This window comes from Gobius niger (assembly GCF_951799975.1).
Source record: "Gobius niger genome assembly, chromosome: 19".
NCBI lineage: Eukaryota > Metazoa > Chordata > Actinopteri > Gobiiformes > Gobiidae > Gobius > Gobius niger.
The window spans coordinates 10,933,102-10,953,362 of record NC_136870.1 but is presented as its reverse complement, the minus strand read 5'-3'; the positions used below and the strand labels follow the sequence as shown (position 1 = coordinate 10,953,362).

The window sequence follows — 20,261 nt, the reverse complement described above, 5'->3', positions numbered from 1 at the left end:
CCTAGTTTCTTATTGTGTTGAGGAAAATTAATTAAGAGCTTCTTGTCCCATCAATGTACTTGTGCGCAGCCCATGTTCAAAAGAAGGCTCAGCTTTTCCCTGATGAAGCAAAGCATACAAATGGTATATAGTACTATTTTGTTGTTACTATTTTGGTATGTGCACTGTGTAGTTTCTGTGTCTGTCTTTTAAGTGGATTATGTTATATGGGAGTTATTCAATATAATAATCTGAATTTAATGTAATGCTATTTTTACTGAGGGTCATTGGGTAGAAGTATAATCAGAGCCAAGCCGCCATTTTGCATACACCTGCCCTATACATCCCTGTCTTTTTTCTACTGTGTTAGGTTGGAAAAACTTACATTTTAACTATACTAATCATCTTGAGGTTAGATGATGAAGAAAAGATGTAAAAATGAACTTGTAATGTTTGACTTGTACCTCCTTGCAATACAAATCCAGTTGCCCTGAAAAGTCGTAATTAATTACACAACGAAAATGAACAAAGTAAACAGAAAACAACAAAGCCACAACTTTTACACATTCGCTGCCCACTTCTCCACAGTGTCCTGTCCAGGAGCTCTCTCCTCTTCTTTCTCTTGTAACAAATCTTTTCCCTGTGTCGATTTAATTGTATGCAAAAAAAGCCAAACCCAGCACCCTTTGTTCAGTTTGCCCTTTCTTCACGGAGCCAATAAAGCTTGGTATACGAGCTTTGTCCAATAAGCTGCAAAGCTGGTCTGTAGTGATACCAGTTGGTCTTTCAAGGCTCACTGTACCTAACGCTTTCTCTGCTCCACTTTGTTGTCTTCCCCTCCCTCCAACATTAAACAGTGGATTTTAAATTACAGTGTGTGTAGACCACCCCTCTTTGGTCAACCCACTTCCCAAAACACCGCCCTGATTCATTCTAAAAACTGTCTTTACACTTTTACTTGTTGGCATTAACTTTTTCTTGACAAGTTATGCTAAAAATCATTACGACAAAGTACATACCTTGATTGGCACTTCAAGTTCTGCTCCTCATGGATTTTGTAGTGACCTCCTTAAAAACAGGCACACACAAAAAAGCGGGATTAGAAAATGTTTTGATTCTTCAGCAGCAATCAGAGATATTAAGGAAGACTCTTTAAAAAGAAAAAAAAATCTCATGCCTTCAAGTCCTCAGCAGTGCTTTGGTGATGGGAGCAGCAGGAGGACTGTGCAGCCTCTCTCACACAGTAACACACACTTTCACCTACTTGAAGCCCCAGCGCAGTCTCTCCCTCTCACTTCTCTCTCTCTCTCTCTCTCTCTCTCTGATTCTCCCGCTTTCTCTCTCCCTCTCCTCGCTGCCTGGATTGATCTGCTCCACACTCCAGCGTCTTCTCACACCCAAGTGCTCTCCGCTTCCATTATCCTCAATTTTCTGCATTAGCTTCCCATTCAGTCTTTTAACATTGTGTCGTTAGTCCACTCAGTCTATCAAATGCACGGCTGTCCTCTCCCTTTTGTCTTACAGGAGAGAGGATTCAGGCCACCACACTGTCCTCTTAAGACTTAATTACGTGCACTGCTCATAAATGCGACGATTGAACAGCAGGGACACTCTATACGACCTGTATTTCTATGGGTGCCTTTGTTATGAAGCGATGAGTTAATGAGTGGTACTGTAGTTTCACCTCTCACCCCCTGCTCTAACCGAGCACATTTTATCCAGTTTGGCATTACCCAGATCTCCAAGCTTCTGGAGAACAACAGCGTAACGCCTCATTTGAAAGCTAAGACCAACAAAAGTGATCATAACTTTCTTTTTCTTTGTCATCGCTTTTTTTGTCACTATTTTGATGCTTTTGTCAAGAAGTCTTTAGATTTGGTTAAAGCCAAACTGGTTCAGGTGGGGGCTAAGAGTTTAATCAATTGGTGCAAAAAGAATATTGTAAGAGAAAAACATGTGCAACATCATATCAGTGCAAAAATGCTTGAATATGAGAAACTGTATCTTTGTGTCACAGCCTTGACACAAAGATACAGTTTCTCATATTCAAGCATTTTTTTTGTTAATAGTGGTATTATGAAGATTCAATACTTGACTTGGCCTTCGATGTTTTTAAAAAAATATTTGACATACGTTCAAACAAGAGAAACACACTGTTCGGTTCGAGTTCCTTGAAGAGATTTTCAAATAATATGAAGCCTGGACTGGTGGCCCGAGACACAGTTTGCTCGCTTGTGTGTGTGTGACATTTGACAACAACAAGCGCGAGAAGAAACTTCTGAAGATAGAAGTGAATCGTCCTCAACTCAATTAACCCATTCCATTCAACGGTCCTTGAACATCTCTGCAGCAATTACAAAACACTTTGCTTCAAATGGCACCACTCACCAGAGCAAAGAATGCGAAATACAGGGCTGAAGGTATGAATTAGACCAAGAGCATATTTTGTATTCATCAACTACCCCACACGTATTCCCATGAACTGGAAAGGGAAAAGTTAAACTCAGCAATAACTACTACTAAGCTAACATAGGAAAGCATGGACACGAGCGCAGCAGAAGCCATGAAGACAATATCTGCAATACAGCACTTGCAGCTGAAGCTAATCGGCTAAAATGAGTTGCACAAATATTGTTTCCACTTTTTGTCTGTGCTGCAAGTGTTTCAGGTAGTTCTGTGTATGGCGAGTCTTCTCCTTGAGCTGTAAATTGAATTGCTGAGAGTCTTTTTCAAGAAACTCAAAATGACAAGCGCCAGACTAATTAAATGGCTGGACTGGCTTCATTCACAACATGACAGCCCATTCTTTCAGTTCATACTGTCCAAGGAAATACCCCAAACTAAAATTCCATTATGTTCTATTATCGAACGTCACTTGTAGTTTGCATTATGTGTATAGGCTACTCATTGAAAAACATTCCATTGTGTTGAAGCTGTATACATCCTTTGTTGATAAGATTTAGATGAGTTATGCCGACAATGACTAATAGCCTCGTTCAAAGCCTTTTTCCACTTCATTGTACTGAGATTTTACAATGACAGTAACGACAAGTAATGCATTGTTTGAAGAAATCTGGGGCCTCAGAAAAGACAGAAAAGGGAACGATGGCGTTTTGCAACTTTTAATGTTGTTGTTTGATGTCAATAATACAATTTGTTGTCAAAGAGTCAGATATAGCTGAAAAAAAGGTGCATTTTCAGTGACTGGCAGCTTTACATCCCTATAAAATACGACGGTTTCTGCTCTTCTCTCTGAAATCTGTCAAGCTTAATTCACCGCAGCTTAGGAGGCTTTGTTTATGATTGAATGGTGTGTTAGCATTTCTAAAGGAACTTAAAATAACGGTTTAACCTTGTGTAACCCTCGGTACCTATCTTGTTTCCTTGTTTTTGCTCATAACCTATAGCAGATTACAATATTAATTTGCATATCAATATTGATCTATTGCTCTGACTTCATAGCAGTGAAATGCCCCAGCCTCTGTCAGTACAGTAACATCCCGGAGGCTCCTGCACATGTGATGCTGTTTGTGACATGTCTGAGTGCATCATACAATCCAGTGTGTCCCTTGGGTAAAAGCCTGAATGAGCATACACACTGTACTATTACAAAGCAAAGCACTTCATATCACCCTCTGTGGTGGTAAGGGGGGAAAGGGTTACACTACATGGAAATGCATCTGTGTATCTGAAGTATTTGAGTGCTCTGTTAAAAAAAAAAGAGAAAACACTGACAAACATCTCCTGTGACATTAGGAGAGTCTGATTCAGCCTCTTAGGGACAGCTTGGTATTTACTTTGAAGCCTTCACCAAAAGCTCTTCTGTTCTCCGTGTTATGAGCATTCACCCTTTTGCAGTTACATAAAAGAAAGAGCGCGATGGTCGATAGTTTTCGGGTAATTCGGAGGACTGTATTGTGCTTGGATTTGGGCGAGAAAAAACAAGTCAATACTTTAATAGGTGTAATGAGACCGAGACAAGTAAAGCTATTGATTTGCTAAGGTAGGGTTGTAGAGTTCCTTAGAATAGAGTATCAAAGTACGATATGAAACAGAAAAACAGAAAATCCAACGCACGAAATCAGCACACCAAATTAATACATAATATTGATGATTGAAAGTAACTATCCAGTGCCTGTTTCATTCTCTCATGGTTTTGTTAAGCTTTTACAAAGCAGTAGTGGACTCTGGTGGCCATGTGCTATTACTAAAATGTAATTTAATTCCTTAATTTACCCTGCTCAATCCGCTCTATCTCGACTATCCACGTTTTCAACCACTTAACTGCCACCTTAGGGTTAGGGTTAACAATTATTTACATCCAAATCTCAAAGCGTACTGACTGGAGAGCTTACAGCCTATATGCCAGTGTGATACCTCATTTGAAAGCCAAGACCTTCTAGTTTCTAAAAATATGTGTGAGATCTGTGTGAGTGAAACACAATTTACGTCACATTTGCCAAATTATATCCGGATTAGGGCTAACTAACCCTAACCCTAACCCTAGCCCCCTGATCAGGGGGACGGCAGGTAACAGGTTTTGGTTTGTGTTTTCAATCACCTAAAATGTAATACATTTGTGCTACTCACCTATTTCATATTTTTATTTTATGTATTATGTTAAGTCTACTTATCATACACTAGTATCTGCTACCTTGAAATGTTGATCTGATAGTATGAATTGCTTGATGGTTGGATTCAATAGGAGATCTGTGGTGTGTATGAATGAGTTTACTGTGATTGTTATTGTTTATTGCTGATTCTTTTATGTTTAGGACACCCTTGCAAACAAGATGCTGCAACTCAAGGGGCTTTTTCCTACAAACAAATATACAAAATAATCAGCAGCTCTCTATTTGAATGGAGCATATTTTACGCTTTGTAATGTTCATAACGTAACGTTGTGTTACTAGGATAACTTTCAGAGTTCATTCAGTCATACACTAGGATCAGAGATGTTGAAATCTTTACCTTTACATGTTTCAGCCGACCGGGTGCAGGCCGTCATCAGAAGTATCACCAAAGTGCGGTGACGTGTCCCTTATCAGCTGTTCTTCTTTCCAAGGCGTGGCCAGTCCTGTCCCGCAAACGGGGAGGAGTGACCAGAAGCTGCTTTTTTCCAGTCTATGGTCCTGACAGGTCCATCAGACTGCCGCCCGCTGGTCTCAGAGCGACAGGAGGTGTGATCTCTGGAGAAAGGTGTCCCAGGTGTTGGACAGGAGAAACGCTTCTTTGTCATGGAGGTGTTGGTGCTCTGTTTCCTCATTTTGATGGCTTCTTCTATCGAGCATATTTTGTTGTTGATAAGTTTGTAGCTATACCACCTACATTTTCAAAATCAGATACATTTGAAAATAATACAGCATAAGATTTAACAGCAGTGTTGAAGCCATGAAGAAAATAACAGCAGCTTCTATCAGAAAACACAGGGAAAACTACCTTAAAACTCTTCCTTCCATCCATCCATCCATCCATCCATCCATCCATTTTCTTCCGCTTTATCCGGGGCCGGGTCGCAGAGGCAGCAGTCTGAGCAGAGATGCCCAAACCTCCCAATCCACGCACACCTCCTCCAGCTGTTCTGCGGGGACCCCGAGGTGACATCAGGCCAGCTCGGAGACATAGTCCCACCAGCGTGCCCTGGGCCTTCCACGAGGCCTTGTCCCACTAGGACATGCCTGGAACACCTCCCACGGGAGGCGACCAGGAGGCATCCGTAACAGATGCCCGAGCCACCTCAGCTGCTCCTTTCGACGTGAAGGAGCAGCGTCTCAACTCCGAGCTCCTCCCGGGTAACTGAGCTCCTCACCTGATCTCGAAGGGTGCGCCCAGACACCCTGCGAAGGAAACTCATTTCGGCCGCTTGTATTCGCGATCTTGTCCTTTCGGTCATGACCCAGATTTGGCCGAATCTTACAGTTATAAATAAAATACAGGAAAATGCAGTGTACAGTAACACACTCACCCATGCACACACTGCATAATGAAAAGGCCTATGCTAATTATTTATAGGCTAGTTAGCTGTAGATGCAGTTTATAACACTACACAGATGTTGTTATTTTTACAGAAATAAATATATTTACTTCTTGAATAATAACTTTCAAAACAACAATAAAATTATTTACCTCGCGTTATGTCCACGTGTCCCTTTTCCTACAACAGCCAGACAAGAGGTTAGCAGAATACTACTGAAAAAGGCCAAGCCTAAAATAAATTGCACACAATTCTAATCTTTACAATATTCTACGTATGTTTCAACAGGGTTCATTTCAGGCTCTTTGGAAACGTTGCTGGTCTATTTCCCAAGGAGGGAAAAATGCACATTATTTACATCTTAGTCTATGACCTTTTAGGGCTTCCATAGAAATGCCCCTGTGAGACACCAGGAAATACGGGAAATACACACAGTGATAAAGCAGGTATTGTTTTTTTCATGAGAAGTAATTTATACTACCTTAGCTACTATCTTTCTGTACTGTGATGAAGACTGAGTGTTTACCTTTTACAGCTGTGGCCTTAAAATCCAGTCATTAGTGCTTACTTGCAACAAAATGCTCTCTTTTTCCTCATCGAGGGCTCCACAAATATATGTAAAGATCCTGCTGTGTGTAGACTTCGATCACTGGCCTGCATCATGGCCACGACGGTCTGTTTTGTGTATGATCAGGACAGGTTCATAAGGCCGCACCGCCTTTGCTCTGCCTGATCCCGTCAGACCTCGCAATCTATTAGGGAAGGGCCTGGTCGGTGCTTGGATGGGAGACCGTTTGGGGTGGGGAGGTCGGAGGGGCCGATGGCACAGACTGGTAGCCTCGCTTCCACCAGTCTACCCCAGGGCACCTGTGGCTACAATAGGAGCTTACCATCACCAAGTATGGAGTGAATGAACAATGCAATGTAATGCGTCTTTGAGTGTCCAGAAAGGCTCTATATTAAACCGATGCTTTATTATTATTCATTTTTGGACTTTTATTTACTTGAAGCCTGATGTCTTGTCTAGCTCTATTATATGACTAAGCTCCTTGGTCCAGCACCACAACATATTCTGTGCTCATCAGTGGAGGATGTGCAGACATTTCCACCTCACAAGCAGACGCTGGGGTATTAAAGTTAAGGCTCATAATCAACATAATTGTATTTTCATTCATATTATTTCATACAAACATTTTATTCATTCTAGATGCCAACATGTGAGGAAGAGAAGAAGCTCCTCAACACTACACCTATGACCTGAAGCATGTAAGTCTGATTTTTGTGTCCTTTGACACAAAAATCAAAGGACACAAAGGGGCTCTTTTTTCTGCGTCAGATGCGACTTGAGCCTGATAATCACGCAGAAGAAGAGGAGCGGGATCTGTGCACAGAGCGTCTTCAGTCAATGTTAAAATGGGATGCGAAGGACAGAATCACCCCTTGGGACATCCTCAAACACTCATTCATCACGAAGAGTTTCCTCAATGCCAGCTGTTGGTGAGTGTTCCCCTTTCTTCTAATTGGTGGAGTGTTGTGTGGATGTACTCAGACTATTGACTTCCTTTCAAAAGCCAAGAAGCGTCCGACGAAGAGGACTCAAGGTGCTATCCATCAGCTTCCCATCGTGTCCAGTCGGAGGAGGACACTGGACAGTTCTTTTGCATCCAGTAGATCGGCCCAGATTCACAGGCAAGCTTTTTGTCTCAAGGATTGGCAACCAGTGGATAAATGTCTACCAAAAGTAGATTAACACATATGTTAATCTAATATACTGTATGTTTTCATCATAATAGAGTGCTGGGTGTTTTTAAACATTGTGAAAAATCCTCTGAAATTAATTATTTCCTCATGAATTCTACATTAATAACACATGTTTTTAACTGGTTACAAGATACACATTAGTTGTGTCCGGCAAAGTGGTATTATTTTTCACTATCTTCGTCCAAATCCTTTACACAGACTGTCATGACTGCCACAGATTTCTTGGATATTAATAAGCTGAAGAACACTAATGTTGTAAGTGGATAATAATACCAAGAACGTCTCTATTTTATTACAGTTTACAAGTTCAGGTTGCAGCCAAGATTGAACAAAGAATAAAAACACTGTAAACAATAATATAACAAATAAACAGAAAAAACAATATTATTTCTACCATTGGAAACTAATCCAGAACTAAAATAGAACAATGTCATTCATTTGTCCATTGTCTTATTTCCTGCTTTTAACACAAGTCGATATTTAGTAGTTTTCACTTAGGTTTGATAGATATATATTTCATATATAGTCACTTTTCCACTACACAGCTTTACACAACCACAACTATCTTGATGCTTTCAACTTTACCAAGCACCTACATACTCACTCCATAAAAAGGGGTCAACACTAAAGCGGGAGTTGTATGCTATATGTGCGCATTTTTAGAAACACTCACTGGAAACCATAAGTCTTCAAATATTTCAAAAAAGAAACACTGGCTTGTAAAAAATATAACATGATCAAAGAAGTGAAGGCATTTTTCAAAGACAAAAGAGCTCATTACTTATTACTAGTAATACTTTTACATACTTACCAAATTAACAATAAGGTACAGGAGTGATCTAAGCATTTGAAATAGCAGTCGACCAATTCAAGAGTCAGACATTTGCCATGCAGTGAAAAAGTGACTTATTTGAACTCAGTCTCAGTGTTGTTTTGGCACAGTGAGGCTGATTATTCTGGGGAGTCTTTTGCCATGAAAACACTTTAGGCCAAGTGGGTGTCGACAAGTTAGTTCACCAGTACTACAAGAACAAAGTATTGGCACAGGCAAAATGCTGTTGCTGCAACACTGTTGGTACTATGGCGTCTTCTGGCGTCTTCATATGCAATTTAAATATCGCTATTATAAGCCTTTTGAGCTGTTGTTTAGCTTTAGGTGTGATGTGGTACATATAAAGTCTGTAATAGGGACTTTGTGCCTTGATCAAATTAAAACAAGACGAGTTAAACTGACTGCGATGATGACGACCAGTGGACATTTCTAGAGATATTATTAAAAGAATTAAAAAGAAAACATGTGTTTTGTGTGAGTATGCAGGAGGACTCTAAGACATTCTGTTTGCCACACAGAGTAACACAATCACACATAAATACATACACTTTTTACAGTTTGACTACAGTCTGTGCAGTCTCAAAAATGTCCAGGTACAATAATGAAAACCCTTGTCCCCTCAGTACTTCATAGCGCCAGTAGAAGTTCTTTTGTCTAGTCTTATGTCGACTGCTGTTCTCCAGTGTAATAGTCATTGTTTCCTGGTTGTACATACTCTTCCGTTTTGTCCCAGTCAGCCACCCAGCCCCCTCCGGACACCGGCGCTCCTCCGTTGGGGTCAGCCCCCTGGTTCATGGCCCCGTACCCCCCTCCGCCGCTGGTCCGGTACAGCTCCTCCGTCTCATTAGCCAGCTCATCCTCATCCAGGATACCACACTTCTCATCACTGGTCTCCTCCGGCTCGGCCCATGGCTGCTTTTCTCCAGACGCAAAGAGGCCTGTGTCACATTACAGACAATAAGAATGTTGCACGGCTTATGGTAAACATTTGGGGGAAAGATATTCACCCACCATAAAAGATGACTCCTCCATAGTGAACAATTGAAGCAATGAGGAACACACCCTGCCACTCCTCGCGAGTCTACAAACAGATATATTTAAAGTGTAAAAGTACATTTAAATAATGGCACTTCATTTTGTATCTTCAATTGTCTGTTTTAACAGTGCTTTAAACATTAATTGAGGAAAGAAAAGCGCAGAATAAATGCCCAACCACCACAATGTTCCTCATGTTTGTTTATGACACACACAAAAAACCACAGACTGAAGCAGATCTATTTGCTCAAATTTATGTTTATGAAGATTTAAATGGCTTTAGCGCCACCCGGTGTTTGAGTTTCCTCCTCAATGCCATGGCCCTTCTCTGCTCGACTCCAGTGATGCAGAGTGGAAATGCAGTTGGATGAATTAGTTCAAGCCGTACTGTGCTGCATAAAACATGTATTCTGTGCAGTGGGACCAGCATACGGATAAAAGATACAAATATCAAGAGTGAGACACATGAGGATCCAGAGAAATGTAGCTAAACACTGCCCCCATCTGTGCATTGTGTGTACTCTCCTTTATCTCACGCTTATACACCTTACCTTGTGCTTCGTCATGGTACCAACAATGAGAGGGCACACCATCCCAGACAACGTGCCCACGCCGTTGGAAATCCCCATGAGGATACTGGCATACCGGGGTGCGATGTCCAGGTGGTTTACATTGAAGCCTTAAGAGAAAAAACAAAATGTTATTATCATGCCTAACTCTTCGTGCACAAATATAACACCGTGTTGTTGTTTTTTTACCTGAAATAGCAAAGCCTGAGAAGCCCACGGCCAGCACCAGGAAAGTAATGGCCACTCCTTTAGTGTGAGAGAAGCCCACCACCAGCAGCAACGTGGCCTCCATCCCAAAACCTGATCAACACAGAGGCAAAACAAAATATAATGTCGATGGAGTAAAAGTATGTTCGTATCTGCGATGTTGTTTAATAGCCGACAGCCCATTTCATTTCTACCATTTAACGATTTCTTGTTAGAGCTACGACCTTACTTGGCCCGATACTGATGCAGTTTCCCACAAGGAGACAAGTACACAGCACGCCTCTCCATTTCACTCGTATTGATTTCTTTTGCCTCATCAAAAATAGACCAGAGGAAGAACTTTGGGTTTACTGAATTTTTCTCTCCTCGCTGCAAAAGTACTTTTTAAATGCCTACTTCTTCTTTTCCTCCTCTCTCTTTTTTATTGTTTGATTGCCTCTCACCTCCGCAGTTCATGAGTTTCCTGACATTGGTTGTTGTCATAATGTGATTAGATCGAAGATAGTCCGCAAGTTGCCCACCGATTGGAACAATGATGGTCATAACCAAGTGGGGAAGGGCGGAAACGATGCCAACCTAAGAATAAGCAGATCTATGATTAGTATATTATTAAAATAAAACAAAAGAGATGTTTTCTTTTTCTTTAAGATTGTAATACCTTGCTGATCTCAAAACCAAACACCTCCTCGAAGTAAGCAGGCTGGCTGATGAGGAGCAGGTAAAATGTCCAGCTTCTGCAAAAGTTGGCCACAATAATGGCGTAGACAGGCATAGATGTGAAGAACGCCCTCCAGGGAGTGTTGAATTTCTATAAAACAATATTTTTCAGTGATTAGTCCGGCAACAGAGATATCTCCAGTTTTTGATCGTGTGCACTTACTGTGACAGCGTGTTGTGCCGTCTGTCCAATGCTTTCTTCGATGTACGTCCTCTCCTCCTCGGTGATGGTGGGGTGAGCGGCAGGACTTTCGTATGACACAAGGATCCAAAAGCAGTACCACATGATCCCAAAAGTCCCTAAAATAACAAATATGAATAGCTCTATATCCTCTAAAAAGTAGGATCTCAGTGGAAATAGATGAAAGTGCACAATAGATGAAACAATCTTACCATATACGTAAAACACTGATGACCATCCTGAATACTGCACCAAGACGCCAGCTAAAGGCATGGCAATCACAGCTCCAGCATAAGACCCTGCAACACACAGGGGCATTATGGGTAAATAAACATGAACATTAGCTACCACATTGTTCATGGGACTAACCACAAAACGCTGTCGTGGCCAGTCGACTTCTTTCTAGAGGAGGCGCCCATTTTGCCCAGATACCATGACAGGCCGGGTACGAAACACCCTGAGACACAAAGAAGAAGTATGTACATGTGATGAAATAGCGGTTGAATTAATAATAGTAGAATAGTCAAGAAATACCTCCACTAGCCCTTGAAACACCCTCACAATGATAACACAACCAAAGTGAGCTTTTGCTGCAGAGGGGATGAGCATGTTCAGGCAAGACGTGGCCACTATAGCAAAGCCAAATACCCTGGATACAAAGAAAAACAAAACATTTGAGTCTCCAACTCCACTCCAACTTTTGTCAAAAGTAATATAGGTTCAAGGCAACTTTATTTATGCCCGAGGAGGAGTTGGTTTGCAGCTAAGAGATGGTGTGTAATTAAATTAAATTCCCTGCTGTTTTGTTTGAGATAAAATAGATGCATTTGTAGCATGACATACAAATGCAATAGTGTGTTCTGGAAGCACATTCATGCACCTCTAACCCCAGGTTCATATGTTGAAGCCTGGTCTCAAAAATATGTGCTGTGCAATATTTAGTAGTATTATTATTCACAGTATGAGGTCACACAATATCCATATCGCGAAAAGTCTCCAAAAATCATACTCACTGAGATTTAAAAAAAAAAGTCTTCCTAGACAAGTTGTCCTAGACATTATTTTCCTAATTTTGTGGAAATGTTAGCCTTATTTAGTATCTTATGATTACTTTGACATAATTTGCTAATTTTTTTGGTGTAGATTCAATGGAACGTACTGCTGTGTAGAAATGGTTATGTAATATTTCAATAATATCTTTATTGCAATATTCAGGTCAAAATCGTTTCCCCCCTTTTATTTTTTTTCTTCCTCATACTGTTTAGCCCAAGTTCAATTATTGTTTTCTAAATCTACATTTGGGCTTGGATCGATACTTTTCTGTATCATGGACAATTCGTAAAGGTTCACAAATAGAAATCAATAGAATGGGTTTGCTTTGGTTGTATTGTGTTGTCACTTTGTTGTCACTTTTTGTCTTTGTTTTTAATAATAATCTGTGGAGATATATTATCAATATAAAACAGACATGTATATTTTAGTATAGAGCCGCAATTAATATAAATAAAATGACATAGTTAAGTGTTTGAAAACTCACTGTACATTGTAATGCTGCATTCATACAAAAATATGCTTCTTAATACGAGTACATTTACGAATCACAAATCATACTATTATAAAGTATAATTATACAGTATCTATCTATCTATTAGTATTAATTTTTTGTTGGTGGTGGTTTCTTACCTGTTGGCTGCAAACTTTTGACATATAAAGCCTCCGGGGATCTGGGTCACTATGTATCCCCAAAAGAAGGAACCATGTATCATTCCCACTGTCTCAGGGTCCCACTCAAACTCGGCTTTCTGATCGAAGACAAAAATAAAAAAAGATATAAATATAATATACATAATATACAATGCATAAAATTTGGTTGGGGTTAGAGTTCTCTCCACGGTTGGTTAACTCCAGGCACTCTGTTAGTCTCCTTCAACCTGAAGAATGCACAGTAGGTTACACTGTAGCTATAGGTCGTCCTGACTCCTGACCAAACTTAGCTCATGATGTAAAGGTAGGTCCCCAGTCAAGCAGTGGGTGACTTTTGCACTAGAGTCACCCACTTCTCCGGACAGATTTTCTTAAAGGCATTGAAGCATGGATTAAATGCTGAGGGCACATTTCCCGATTTCATCAATAAAGTGCCCCTTTTGTATAAGTTTGACGGCCCTTCGTGAAGCCGCCCGCTGCATTTATCAAAGCAGGGGACTGGCAGAAAGGATGCACCGCACTTACACGCGCTGTCGACTCACCTCTACGTACTGCTTTTCATCCCTGTAAACCGTGTGTTCGTTGACCATGCTCACGATGGCCACTCCCAGATTACAGCGGATGCCAAAAGAGATGCAGAAGCCGATGCCAGAGAGGATGGCAATGATGTATCGCCGTGGCAACCCAAAACATGTGCAGTCGACGACGGGCAGCTCTTTCTCCTGCACCATCTCTGGACGACCCTCTGCGGACAACTCGATGGTCTCTCCATTTTCCTGCTTCTTCTCAAGGGCCCTGCAATGACAGCGCCGAGCACAATCCTGAAGGCGCTTTATACATCAATATAAAACCGCTGTGTAAAATCAGGTCATTCATATTTTAAAGATTCAGCAAATTAGCATCTCAAGTAAACGGTCAGTGTGTGCTGTGGAATGCACTCAGGCCTTATGGGTTAGAGTTTCAACCTCTCCAGATTTCAGAGATCTCCAGAAGCTAAAAAAGGCCAAAAATATATGTGTTATATAATATTTTAAACAACTTTAAACGAGCGTGCTTCTTAGAGGAGGTGCTTTACTAATATCCAAATAAAAAAGTAAAAACAAGTGTCTCCAGCTGTATCCAGACATTCAGTGGTGTTTTCTCTCTCACTGCTCACTGAACTCTCAGTCGTCTCACAGTGTCACGGCTTCTGACATGTTCGGCTCCTGCCTCACACAAGAACAGCATGAAGCACAAAGAATTGTACAGTAGAAAATGTCAGCCACAGCCTCTGTTAAACAAGTGCAGGAATCATGAACACCTGCAAACCTTTTAAATCCAGAGACATGTCAAATATGTACCACAGTCAATCATCTATTTAACAGCAAATCTTCAATGTCAAGTTTCCATTCAAGATGGGAGCCCCGGACATCTACTAATGTCTTGTATTTTCCATTTTTGGAATGAGGGGTTGCTTCACACATAGGAGGCATTTGGGGCACATGTGTCAGATAAAAGAGCTCAGTAACGTATGATTGAAATGGACTGAAAGTATCCAAATGTAATATAAATCTGAGCTGTGAACAGAACAAACCATTAGTGTGGTAGTTCCAGCTGAACAGTGATCGAGTTTCAGACGTAAAGGCCTCGGTGAAGCGCTGCACTGGACTCCTGAGATTTACATAATTTATAACAAGGCTCAGTGACATGATGCCAGCCTTAAAAAACAATAAATAGCTCAGGCTTTTTATTAAATTACACCATTGTTTCATCTGAGCAGTAATATACTGTATATCTTGAATCTTCTCTAGATTCCTTTAGTCAATTCCACAAAAATTATTGATAACATGATTTTTTTTGCCGCCACGTTTTGATTTTTACGCTTCAGGCACTAAATCTGACAATGTAACTTGATCTGTATGTCCTTGGCGAGCCATCACACAGTGGTGTAAAACAACTGCCTGTAAATGTATTCTCAAATCCAACCACACTGCTACTGAAAAAACCCAAAACCAGTCTCAAAATACCAATCCCACAGACTGATGCATTAGTTACTGTAAGAGTTACTGTAAGCAGGGCTTTGGTCTTCAACAATGATCAAGTATTAATGATTTTTAAATATGAATTATTAACATCTCCGCTGGCTTGGACTATTTTTGTCCAGCTGGACCTCTTCCCTCACTCTTCCTGTCTCCAACTTTAATCAGGCTTTTTATAGATTACCCCTTTTTATCATCATTCTATAGATCAGGCATTAAGCCCCTCCCCATAATATGACTGCAATGTTTTGTTCTTTTAAATTTTACTTGCATGTATTGTAACTGTTTGAAAAATGAATCTCACAAAGGAAAGTCTTATAGCCTGTTTAATAGGCTGCTAAACTGCTCTGGGAAGGAACTGAATGAGAAAAGGTCAAACTGCACCTACTGAGCAAATAACATGCAGAGAATATCAGTGGCATGGGTTGCAACTCTGTCTCCAAACTGTCTCCAAAAGTCGATCAATAAATACTTCAAGGGCACAGGAGAAGCTGCCTGTATGAAGACTACACAAGTAAGAAAGGGAAGAACATGTACTGCGTCAAACAAGCAAGTGCTAACTGTAAACTATTAAAGTATTACATACATATATATATATATATATATATATATATATATATATACACATTATGTGGAAAGCTTTATGGATATGGTGTACGCAGGCTGTGCGAACAAAACAAAAAACCCTAATAAATAGCATTTGCTTATCAAAACAGAAGCTGTCATACCAGAGACCAACTTAAGTCAATCAATATATTTCCTCCACATTTTGCCTCAACAATGTCATGTCCCTGTTTGAAGTTTAAAAGTATGCTGCTCTTTGCTCCGCTATAATATTCAAAGCGCGCCATGAAGTACTTTACCGGTGGCCAGAGCAAGTGCGGGGCAGGTTGCGTGCAGCGTTCTTCCCGTTACGCACGCCACGGGTGTGCCAGCGAAACACCTGCGTGCACGTGCTCCCACCGGAAATGAAAGCTAATAGGTTGGCTGTGGTCTGTGTGGCGGGTTTGGAGAGCTAATCTGAAGCCGTTTTGGGGGAGGGACTACTTAAGGATGGAGCGAGAGGAAGAGAGGCGTCCCAAGGTGTTCACGGGCCTACGGGGATTTACGTGGGCCGACAGCTTGGAGGAGTACAGGATCTATTTCTGGAGAGGATTTAAGTGTTTAGACGCAGCATCAAATCCCAAGTGAAAGAAAGGGAGCCCATCAATACCCCCTGCATTAGGCCACGGCACTTAACATACATCCAGTCAGGCTTTACTTATGGCTAGACTTTGCCCAGCTGTCCTTGACTCGTTTATGAAAGTGCTCAAAACTACACCAGGGCCTGTGTGATGCACTGTAATGTCCTCAATCCCGTCTGACCTCTCTGCATTAATTGCTGGGCCAAGGAGTGATTCCTGGAGTGAGTGAATCCAGTGATGCCCAAGAATCAAAGTTGGCCTAATCCTGTAAGCAGCAGTGTCTGAAAACAGGAAGAGCCTACATTGATATTATAGATGGATGAGCACAAAGCCTAAATAACTTTCCATTGGCTGCTTTTGCTTTCCAAAGCTATTAGACTGGAGCGTGTGGAGGCAGCCTACTGGCTAGAGTATAAAGTAACTCACCAGGGACCTGCCTGCAAGGGCACCTTTTAACTCTACATAACTTCTAAAAGAAGCCAAACTAAATAGAATCCATGAGCCTTATGTGATCTGCTGACCGCACAGGAACCGTCGTGGTGCTTTTTCTATCAATGTGGCAGGAATATATATGTAGATCAGTCAGAAATACTTTTGTGCCAATTTCAGAGTTTTACGCACAGCAATACGTGCATGATTATCACATGTCAGGTCTTTATAAAGAAGAATACATACCCATATATTTTGCCGAGAGTCTTGGCAGTCACTGCCTTTAACCTGTCCTGTCGGAACTCCATCCTACGACTCCAGAATCCCACCAAGGTCCACTGTGCGCGCTCCCGTGTGAGCGCACAGCCTCGCCTCTGTGCCTCTCTGCTCCGTGGTTCTCGAAGGGAATTTAAAAGACCTTATCTCTGTTTTATTTCATTGAGAAAGTAAAGTTTTGAATCATACGAAATGTCCACAGTCTTCGTCTTCTCGGCAATATTTAAATAAACCAAAGCGCGCAGACATGGCCGCAAGTCCACTTTGTCCGACTCCAAACTCCACAAGAATCCGTATAAAGTTCCCGAAGACAACTTTCGACGGGATACATGGCCGCGCGGTGCCTCTGGCCGTGGTCCTGAAACCAGATTACTGCAGCCCGCCCGCTAATCTCTCCAAGTGTGTGAGTGAGTGGAAGGTGCATGTCACTTCCTGTCCATTCTCCACTCCAGCAGTGGCTATTATTGGCTCAGAATGGAAAGTAAGAGTAAACAGCGTTGTACAAGCAGCATTCCTAAGTATGTTTCGACCTGGACAGAGACTTCAGACGGCTTTAGCGCTTTATCTCCCAAATTATCTCCCAAATTAAGAAGTGGAGCTATTAGGCCACCACCTCAACATCCAACCAATTATGGAATTCAAATGTGCTGTTAATGAAACCAAAACATAGGCTATATAAGGTCACAAAATAATAAAAATAAAAATACTATTTATAGGCCTATAGATTTAGCAAGAAAAAAAATATGAAGCTTCCAGAATAAAATGCAGTGACTTTATTGTGGTTGATGACAAGCAAACAAAATACAGGTGAGTGAGCTGAATATCCATCCACAGGTCCTAGAACATGGGGAGTGTTTTGTTGTCTACAGTCTTCTGAACTGTGAATTGTGGTGTACATTATGGAGAACAAACTAAGAGCAGGACCGAAGCCGTAGAAACTACTTGTGTTGTGTTGCACACTGAATACACTCAGATGCAGCCCTTCTGCAGGTCTCGCGCTGAGATGGTCCTGAGAGAGTGCGAGGAGAGGAAAGGGGGTGGGAAGGGCATGGCGCAGGGGGGAGGGGACAGTCTGGGGGGTACAGAGATGATGGAGGAAGAGACAGAGAGGGAGCCATATCCACTCTTGCGAACATCCGTGGCGCTGGAGAAGGTGGAGCCATGGAAAAACACAGGGGGAGGGTCAGTGGAGGGGTCTGACGGGAAATCTGAAAAACATAAAATTTTCATTACAACATATATAACATCTATAATAGGAACTGGTTACACTCTGTGCGGTTTGTTCTAGTTCAAGGAGCTTCTTGAGTTAACAAGTCAATGTGTGTAACTAAGTGCATGATACAGAGGACATGGTAAAGTATTCCAAAAACATCATCAAGCATTAGCTGAATCTTGTGAAAATAAAAATATACAGTAATTAGTTTTTTTTGCATTCACTTAGAATTAATGAATGGTAAATGGTCTCAACTTATAAAGCGCTTTTCTACCTTCGTCAGGCCCAAAGCACTATACAGCAAGGTCAAGGTCAAGGTCAAGATCAAGGTTTATTTATATAGCACATTTTAAAAACAGAGTACTGCCCCAAAGTGCTTAAGTAAGTAAGTAAGTGCTTTATTTGTCATTGTACAAGCGGACAACGAAATTGTGTTCAGGTGTTAGTCCTGAGTTGCTGTGACTGAGCCACGTCCCCACTGTGGGTCAATGTGACCAGCATGTTTTCGAAGGTGAGGGGAAACCATAGTACTCGGAGGAAACCGGAAATAAGAAGGTCATGAAGAGACAGTAACATTTTAAACTGGATTCTAAAAGTCACAGGAAGTACAGGAGTAATGTGGCAGACGAGCTGCCAGATTCTGGACTAACTGTAGTCTGAGGATGGACAATTGGTCAAGGCTATAATATAATGAATTACAATAGTCCAGCTGTGAGCAAGGAACCAGTCACCCATTCACACACCAATGTATGTAGACGCTGGGGGCAAGGCGGGTGAAGTGTCTGGCCCAAAGACACAATGACAGTGTGCATCTTCATGAGATGACCCACTCTACCAACTGTGCCACTGTCGCCCCACAGTCCAGTATTGAATGAAAGTTTATCTTTGGTTGCTCACATTCAAAAAAGTACTTTCCTTCTAAGATCAATATTATTTTAACCATAAAAGGGTTGGACAGAAGCAGAGCAACAAATAAAGCAACTCAACAACAAAACAAACCTTTTATATTAAAGTTGCACTACTCTTTGTTAAGTAATCTCAAACATTACATATAACGCAGAAACCTGCATTATCATCTTATTTCACTTTGGTTTGTAGCCGTAAATAAGCCTCTCAGCTTATAAAGACTTTGAATTTCATCAGTTTTGCATCAAATTCCCCTTCAACCCCCCAGTTTGGCACCGGCATTTGAGCACGAGCTCCGGCCTATTATTCATGACTGTACAGATTAATACATTTGTATAGTCGGCTAAAAGCCATAGTCACGTACTTGTCAATAAAATGGTAATCTTATTGTGTTACTTAAAACTACAGGAAGTCTCTGCGAGGTTCTTTAGAAGTCAGCGACTTTGTGTTTTGATCAGCTGACTGTCTCCTTCTTTGGTTTCATTTCAGACCTGTAATATCATCCCAGACACTGTTGTGTAAGCAGAAGTGATGCTCTTCTGTTTGTCTCCACTGGGAGGATTAAGATCAACTGAGGTTTTTCAAACCTCTCTAAACTATTTTAGCAAGTGATATAAAAAATATAAATGTACTTTTTCTTGGATATAAATCTACCTATACTATTTAATTTTTGAATGACTGTGTAATGACACTCAGTAAAACATACCTGGGTCCTCATTCAGCTGTGCGTGCAGGTATTGGTGCTTGGTGTAAAACCTGGTGTAGATGCAGTAGACAGCAGCCATTAAAGCAAATATCCCAATGGAGGCAGCAATGAAAACCCCCACTTTGGCACTGTCCATTTGGTTACCTGAGAGAACACAGTGGAGGGCTGTTTTACTACAATCATGCAGTATATTTGTGCTTAAACGCGTTACCTGTTAATTTGGTGTTTGTGTTTGTGTTTTCATCGTGGTTGGACAGATGTCGGGGCTGTGCTGGAGGCGGAGGTGCGGCCTGTGCCTCGTGGGGGATTATTTGACCCCCAGACTGCAAAGCGCAAAGAGGAAGGAGCAGCAAGAGATAGAGAGGAGGTGCACCTGCCATGGTTGCCTCTAAAAGACAGGTCAAACAACACAGTGAGTATTGGGAAAAATGCCAAACCATTTTGTACAAATCATCATTTCAAACATGATCTTTTCTTACCTGATTTAAACCTGTCGTGGTGTTTTGTGCGCTCTTCCTTGTCAGTTGACTGAAATGAAAACTGCATCCAAGACAACTCAACTCTCCTGAC

General features: G+C 41.3%; 2 protein-coding genes and 1 long non-coding RNA gene across 3 annotated transcripts in view; all 3 read right to left on the bottom strand.

The window, feature by feature from the left end:
- The window catches only part of LOC306978407 (SH3 and multiple ankyrin repeat domains protein 1-like), a 39,810-nt gene extending 38,569 nt beyond the window's left edge, over nucleotides 1-1,241 (bottom strand). The window contains 2 exon segments of the mRNA XM_079576933.1: nucleotides 999-1,047; nucleotides 1,157-1,241. The gene's annotated coding sequence lies outside the window, so the exon portion shown is untranslated.
- A 6,972-nt stretch (nucleotides 1,242-8,213) lies between these two features.
- LOC306978410 (vesicular glutamate transporter 1-like) lies at nucleotides 8,214-17,240 on the bottom strand. The gene is made up of 13 exons (XM_079576938.1): nucleotides 16,837-17,240; nucleotides 13,502-13,754; nucleotides 12,939-13,057; nucleotides 11,790-11,904; nucleotides 11,625-11,712; nucleotides 11,468-11,554; nucleotides 11,238-11,374; nucleotides 11,016-11,165; nucleotides 10,801-10,933; nucleotides 10,340-10,450; nucleotides 10,133-10,260; nucleotides 9,558-9,627; nucleotides 8,214-9,484 (listed from the first exon to the last, which is right to left on the bottom strand). The coding sequence occupies exons 1-13, from the start codon at nucleotides 16,896-16,898 to the stop codon at nucleotides 9,207-9,209; spliced, it is 1,731 nt and encodes a 576-aa protein (XP_079433064.1). The 5' UTR covers nucleotides 16,899-17,240; the 3' UTR covers nucleotides 8,214-9,206.
- Nucleotides 17,241-17,987: 747 nt separating this feature from the next.
- LOC306978414 lies at nucleotides 17,988-20,026 on the bottom strand. The gene is made up of 3 exons (XR_013793896.1): nucleotides 19,903-20,026; nucleotides 19,692-19,835; nucleotides 17,988-18,074 (listed from the first exon to the last, which is right to left on the bottom strand). It is a non-coding gene; the product is annotated as an uncharacterized lncRNA (long non-coding RNA).
- Between the last annotated feature and the right edge of the window lie 235 nt (nucleotides 20,027-20,261).

Coding starts and splice junctions, on each gene's coding strand:
- LOC306978410 (XM_079576938.1), bottom strand. CDS start 16,898: ATGGAGTTCCGACAGGACAGGTTAAAGGCAGTGACTGCCAAGACTCTC. Junction 13,058..13,501: donor ATGAAAAGCAGTACGTAGAG/GTGAGTCGACAG, acceptor GTCTTCGATCAG/AAAGCCGAGTTTGAGTGGGA. Junction 11,166..11,237: donor CGGCACAACACGCTGTCACA/GTAAGTGCACAC, acceptor ATTGTTTTATAG/AAATTCAACACTCCCTGGAG.